At 50.0% G+C, this 6,948-nt stretch overlaps 1 protein-coding gene across 1 annotated transcript; it reads left to right on the top strand.

Annotated features, from left to right (window-relative positions):
- Positions 1-4,232: 4,232 nt before the first annotated feature.
- Positions 4,233-6,375, top strand: RAP2B (RAP2B, member of RAS oncogene family). Its single transcript, XM_081912927.1, has one exon. The coding sequence runs from the start codon at positions 4,931-4,933 to the stop codon at positions 5,480-5,482; it is 552 nt and encodes a 183-aa protein (XP_081769053.1). The 5' UTR covers positions 4,233-4,930; the 3' UTR covers positions 5,483-6,375.
- The last annotated feature ends 573 nt before the right edge of the window (positions 6,376-6,948 follow it).

The raw sequence follows: 6,948 nt of genomic DNA, 5'->3' as shown, positions 1-6,948 counted from the left end.
AGTCTAAGCAAAACCTACTATTATCTTGCAATCTCCTTGTTCCCATTGGCCAAAAAGAAGTCAGTCATCTTGAACTTTGGCCAGACCCATTTCTCTTCTAGATATGGGCTAAGGGATATTTTTTAACAGGTCAATAATGAAATGGGGCAATTGCACATGTGTACTGGGGACTTGTTTTCCTCTATGCAGCTCTCCCCACAAAGCCAGAAACATTGCTAATTATTATTGCTGTCGACTCTTAAGTGCCTAAAATGTTCTAAGCACTGGGAGAAATATTACAAGATATTACAAGACAGCTGCTGCCAATCAAATAGACATGATGCAAAAGCGAAAGAAATGGGGAGGGGAAAGGAAAGCATGAAGGTAGGGATGAGGAAAAGCAAGTGCTGCAGTGCTGTTCCTTATGTAGGAAGCTGACAAATACTTCTTCAGATGGTTGTTCTGTTTGCACTGCCTTTGGCTCTCCCGGGTTTGAGGCTGGGGCATTCCCAGCTCTACTGGGATGCTGCATGTGAAGCCTGGGACTTTATGTATGTAAATCATCACTGGCTGATTGAGACCTGGCTAGACTCTCCCTTGCCATGATGTTATTCCTGGAAAACAGGGAGTGCAACCTCCCAGTGAGAGCCAGTGTGGTGTAGTGGTTAAGAGCGGTAGACTTGTAATCTGGTGAACCAGATTCGCGCCTCCACTCCTCCACATTCAGTTGCTGGGTGACCTTGGGCTAATCCCACTTCTTTGAAGTCTCTCAGCCCCACTCACCTCACAGAGTGTTTGTTGTGGGAGGAAGGGAAAGGAGATTGTTAGCTGCTTTGAGACTCCTTCAGGTAGTGATAAAGCAGGATATCAAATCCAAACTCCTCCTCCTCCTCCTTCTTCCCAGTGGTCCTAAGCCACCCTAAAGTTCACGGCAGAGGCCCAAGTGTGTCTCTCTTTGGCTCTACAATCCCGGGAACTGGTTGGAATGGTGTGGTGTTTTTCATGCAGTGTTGAGATGAGGGAGCAAGCTCCTGTCTAACTGCTCCTTATTTGGTTGACTTACCTAAAGTTTATTGCACGCTAAACATAAGTGGAGTGAATAGGCTCACACTGCCACTGGCTGTACATTCTGTGAAAAGCTCAAGCTGGCCTCTGCATGTACTGAAAAATGTGCATTTTACACAAATTAAAGGTAAAGGTAAAGGTACCCCTGCCCGTACGGGCCAGTCTTGCCAGACTCTGGGGTTGTGCGCCCATCTCACTCAAGAGGCCAGGGGCCAGCGCTGTCCGGAGACACTTCCGGGTCACATGGCCACTGTGACATCGCTGCTCTGGCGAGCCAGAGCTGCACACGGAAACGCCGTTTACCTTCCCGCTGGTAAGCGGTCCCTATTTATCTACTTGCACCCGGAGGTGCTTTCGAACTGCTAGGTTGGCAGGCGCTGGGACCGAGCAGCGGGAGCGCACCCCGCAGCAGGGATTCGAACTGCCGACCTTTCGATCAGCAAGTCCTAGGCGCTGAGGCTTTAACCCACAGCGCCACCTGTGTCCCTTACACAAATTAGGATGGAGCAAAATGGAGCAGCATGGTGTGCCATGGAATGCAATGAACCTATGGTCGAGAGTCCACAAGGTCCAAATGTGACCGAATCTTATATTCAACCCATCCCTACTCCAAGATGAATATATCAGCTAGCAAGACAGTAAAAGGAAAACACAGCGTCCTAATGAGCAGGCTTGCCTTCCTTGAAAGCTCTACAGTGTTGTTGGCATAGTGGTTTTCAAGCATAATGTATTATTATTCTGTCATTAGTAACCAGGGACTGATGGTAATAACTCAGTAGATGTGAACAGAATAGGGAGGGAATCCATTACAAGGCAGAAGATGCAGCTTGTTGCTATTGTGATCTCTTTTCCCTGTGCAGTAGCATTTACTCGGTGTATTTTTTACATTTATGCAATGCATTTTGCAAATCTAAGGAAGCAAATCCCTTCATAGTGAGAGTATGAAAAGAGCAAAGGTTAGAAGGTGCAACAATAATGGGTGACTTCCTTCTTAAATGGAACGTCTGATTGACAAAGAGGAATAGTGTGCACAAATTACGGCAAACAGCCACGGTTTCTTGTAATTCAAATTGCAGCCAGTCTGATTGTTATTAAAAAAGGAAGAAACAGAAAATAATCTTATCACATGATAGCTGCCCCATGTCAGACCCAAATGATTCATCTGTTATAATGCAGCTGAATGGAAAATAGATTTTTCTAAAATTGATTAAGGACTAGAGTCTGTAGGTCATTAACCTTTCCCATAAACCAATACATATTTTGGAGAACTTTGCATTATTTTGTCGGAGTGGAAAACCGCCTATGTTCTCCCTCTCCTAACTAAATAATACTCACAAGACACCCTGATTGCAGATCATGGCAAGGAGACCAACCTGGCCCCATCCATTGGCCAATGAAGGAGCAGCTGTTTTCCTCTCCCCTCCACATTCTTTTTTTCCTTTCCTATCATGTTCATTATATTGTGAGTCTATGGGCAGGAGCTGCCTATGTTTTAATATATGTACAACACTTGGGAAATATTAGGCTCTAAGTGTTTAATGGTTTTATTAGTAAAGTTTAGGTTTATTAAATTTATATCTTGCTCCTACTACAAAAGTTATCGAAATCTCAAAAGGAAGTTATCTGACCTTGACATCAATAATGATGATGATGTAAATACTCCTTGGCCCAATACTCTAGGGTAGAATGCATGGTCACCTTCAGCAATATTATGTATGGATAATATTCATATTCAGTGTGCAAGTAAAGGGTACAAAGAGCATAGGATGGTGAATGTAAACTTGGAGTGGATGGCGCTGGATTGTGGGATAAATATTTTTTTTCTGTTGTAGACAACAGGGAATACAGTATTGCCTCCACTGACTCGCAGAGGCTGTTCTGGGTATCAGATGGAGACATTCCTAGACCTACCTGGAGATGCCAGGAACCAAACCTGGGACCTTCTGCATGCAAAACAGATGCTCTATCACTAGCCATAAAGAAGGCTGATCGCCGAAGAATTGATGCTTTTGAACTGTGGTGCTGGAGAAGACTCTTGAGAGTCCCATGGACTGCAAGAAGGTCAAATGTATCTATTATGAAGGAAATCAGCCCTGAGTGCTCACTGGAAAAACAGATCGTGAAGCTGAGGCTCCAATACTTTGGCCACCTCATGAGAAGAGAAGACTCCCTGGAAAAGACCCTGATGTTGGGAAAGATGGAGGGCACAAGGAGAAGGGGACGACAGAGGACGAGATGGTTGGACAGTGTTCTCAAAGATACTAACATGAGTTTGACCAAACTGCGGGAGGCAGTGGAAGACAGGAGTGCCTGGCGTGCTCTGGTCCATGGGGTCACGAAGAGTCGGACACGACTAAACAACAACATCACTAAGCCAGAAGGAATGCTTAACTCTCCAGCTCAGTGCCACCAAAACTTGGGTCACCAGCTGTTTTTGAACTACAACTCCCATCATCCCTAGCTACCAGAACCAGTAGTCAGGGGTGATGGGAATTGCAGTCCAAAACCAGCTACAGAGCCCAAAGTTTGGGAAACACTGCTGCAGATGTTGGACCCCATCTCTCACCAGCCCCAGACAGCACGCCCAGGGGCGATGGGAGTTGAACACCATCGGTAGGGCCACAGATTCTGCTCTGTTGCAGAATGTGAGCGCTACCTAGGAATTAAGGACCACTGAACTCCACCGGGCTCAGGCAGGAATAGGGACTGCCCTGCCGACAACTTGCTCAAACCTGCTCCTTGGAGTCAACTAAGCCTACTTCCTGTAGCCCTCAAGGGCTCCTCTCGGAGTGCACCGAGGCTTCCGCTTCCCATTGACCCGGCTTGCTTTCTCTCTCCCCCCCCCATCCCATTCTTCTTTCCCTTCCCCGCCCCCAGCGCCGCCCACGCCGCTCATCCCCGTTTCCCACACTATCCGCCCAAACTTATCGCGTTCGCGGGAGGGCGCGGAGGAGGAGGAGGAGGAGAACAAGGAGGCGCGCGCGGGGGAGGAGGCGGGGCGCGCCAGAAAGAAAGAAACAGCTGCTGCCGGGCCAATCCCCTTCCTCCAGAGCCCCATCCACGAGGCAGCCCGCCGCCTGGGCCAATGAGCCTGGGCCGCTGGGCGAGCAGCGGGCCTGCAGCCAATCCGGAGCGGAGGAAGCGGAGCGAACGGGGCGTGCGCGCGTGATGTGCCGCCCGCTTTGCCTCTCCTCCTCCTCCTCCGCTCAGGTGGTTGGAAGGGGAGCGCCCCGGCGCCCAATGGGGTCGGCAGCCGAGGGAAGCGAGTGATTCACCGGAGGGCGTCGCGGGGCCGGCCGCTAGCAAAAGAAGGAAGAAGGAGGAGGAGGGATGGACCTGGCCAGCGGCGCCCCGAAGCAGCGCGCGGCGCGCGCCTCCTCGCCCAGCAGCTCTCCCCGCGGCCGGGACGCCACTGGAACCAGCGCGCGCCGCCTCCGCGCCGCCCCGAGCAGCAGAAGCAGCCGCCGCTTCCCTTCTTCTTCCGCCGCCTCCTCGTCGTCGTGCTTCTGAGGCGCAGCTCTTGCCTTGCGAAAGCGGCTCGGAGCTCCCGCCGCCGCCGCTCCTTCCCCTTCTGCCGGGGCGCGGGGGAAGGCGGGCGCCTTTGCCCTTTCCACCCGGCCGCCGCCGCCGCCGCTGCGCCCCTCCAGTGCCTTCCCGCGAAGAGAGGAAAGGGCGCCTCCGTTTCCGTCGAGGGGCGGCTTCCCCTCTCAGCCGCCTGCCTGCCTGCCTCTCCCCTCCGTGCTTTCTTTCTCTTTCTTTCTTTCTCTCGGAGGGTGGGAGGGGAGCCGGAGAGCGCAGCAGCAGCAGCAGCAGGCGAGGGAAGGCGGCCGGCCGAGGCGCGCAGCCCGGCGCTGCTGCCGCCGCCGCCGCCGGCGCCCGAAGAGCCATGCGAGAATACAAAGTGGTCGTGCTGGGCTCGGGCGGGGTGGGCAAGTCGGCGCTCACCGTGCAGTTCGTGACGGGCTCGTTCATCGAGAAGTACGACCCCACCATCGAGGACTTCTACCGCAAGGAGATCGAGGTGGACTCTTCGCCCTCGGTGCTGGAGATCCTGGACACGGCCGGCACCGAGCAGTTCGCCTCCATGCGGGATCTGTACATCAAGAACGGGCAAGGCTTCATCTTGGTCTACAGCCTCGTCAACCAGCAGAGCTTCCAGGACATCAAGCCCATGAGGGACCAGATCATCCGGGTCAAGAGGTACGAGAAGGTGCCCATGATCCTGGTGGGCAATAAAGTGGACCTGGAGGGCGAGAGGGAGGTCTCGTTCGGGGAAGGCAAAGCCCTGGCCGAAGACTGGAGCTGCCCCTTCATGGAAACTTCAGCCAAAAACAAAGCCTCGGTAGACGAACTCTTTGCAGAGATCGTCCGGCAGATGAACTACGCTTCCCAACCCAACGGGGACGATCAATGCTGCTCTTCCTGCGTGATCCTCTGAAAGGAGGAGAGGACATCACGACTGTATTGCTTTCTATTGTTTTTTTTTATTTTTTCCTTTTTTCCCTTGAATTAAAAGGTTTACAACACCATCACACACACACACACACACAGCGGCTGTGGCAGCAATGTTTGACCTCCTGTGAAATTCCAGCTTTTGAAACAATTTTGCATTGCACCCGGATTCCTTCCAGGTTACGGCTTCTTATGCTATTGCTGCTGGTGGTGGTTATCAGTGTCATGGGTATGCATTGTCTCTCGTTAACATCTGGTGCAAAAAATATACCCCACCCACTCCCCCTTACACACACACACAAATCCCGTTGGAAGTGTGGCGCTTCCAACATGTATATGCCATCCATTTGATTGTTGCTTATTTCTTGTAAGTACCTCCTTGCAGAGAGGGCTGTATTGGCAACCAAGAACCAGTGGGGGAGTTTTTTTGTGTGTGTGCAGAGAGAAGTGGGGGAATTAGCCATTGCTTTTAACAAGAGATGAAGGGGAGCAGCAGCGAAGGAATGATTGTGTTCCTGGAGGGGAGAAGAGAAGGGAAAGACCCCTCCACTTGCCAGTCCGAACTCCGCCAGTGACTAGGAAACTTTTGGCTCTTGCGGATTTCTATGCAAAGTTGGAATATTTGTTAACAAGCCTATCCCATCTGGAGAAGTATTGCACGTGTACTGCTTGGGACTTTTAATAACACTGATGCCAATACGGTGTGCGAGGTGCCAGAGAAGTGTCTGCTGATTTAATTGTGAAATCTTCTATTTTTGTTTACCTGCTGTATCGAAAGGGAGGGAATGGAGAGCATTCATTTATTTGTCTTTTTGGTTGTTGTTTTTTTAAAAAAAGAAAATCGGCTGTGAAAACATTACAGATCTGCACAATTTTTAAGTTGTGTGTTTTGTGGGGTTTGGGAAGGAGGGCGGGTGGGTGGGAGGGCTAGGAGATGGTTTAATTTAATTTGAGGGGTGGGGGTTGGCAATAACCAATTTTGACAACTAGCTCTCTAAAGTACAAATACTTCCTAGAATGTGATGCAGGGCCAACAGCAGCCCTGTGTCTGTAGAGTGCCTTCAAAACAGCTGTTGCAGCCAGTGCCAACCTGTGGAGGTTCCAAGAATCCCATTATCTACTACTAAAAAACCCCCTACTTAACCATTTCCTTTCTGTAATCATACAGAGCAAGCCAGAACAAAAGGGCCTATTATTAACAGAATTAATTTCTCTTATTTTCCATTTGAGCCTTTTTTCCAGTTTAGTTTCCAAGGCGTTCAGGGGTTTTTTTAATTAAAAAAATTCAAGTTCACAGGTATTAGCATTTTTTTTATTTTTTATTTTGTGTGTGTGTTCTCCTTGTAAAAGATATACCTTCAACCAGCAATGAAAAGAATTGTAATGTGATGTACCTGGAAAACAGAATCTCGATAACTGTAATTTTAAATCCTGGACAGACATTTAATAGAT

This window comes from Podarcis melisellensis (genome assembly GCF_964234715.1).
Source record: "Podarcis melisellensis genome assembly, chromosome: 5".
Lineage (NCBI taxonomy): Eukaryota > Metazoa > Chordata > Lepidosauria > Squamata > Lacertidae > Podarcis > Podarcis melisellensis.
This window is presented reverse-complemented; position numbering and strand designations above follow the sequence as displayed.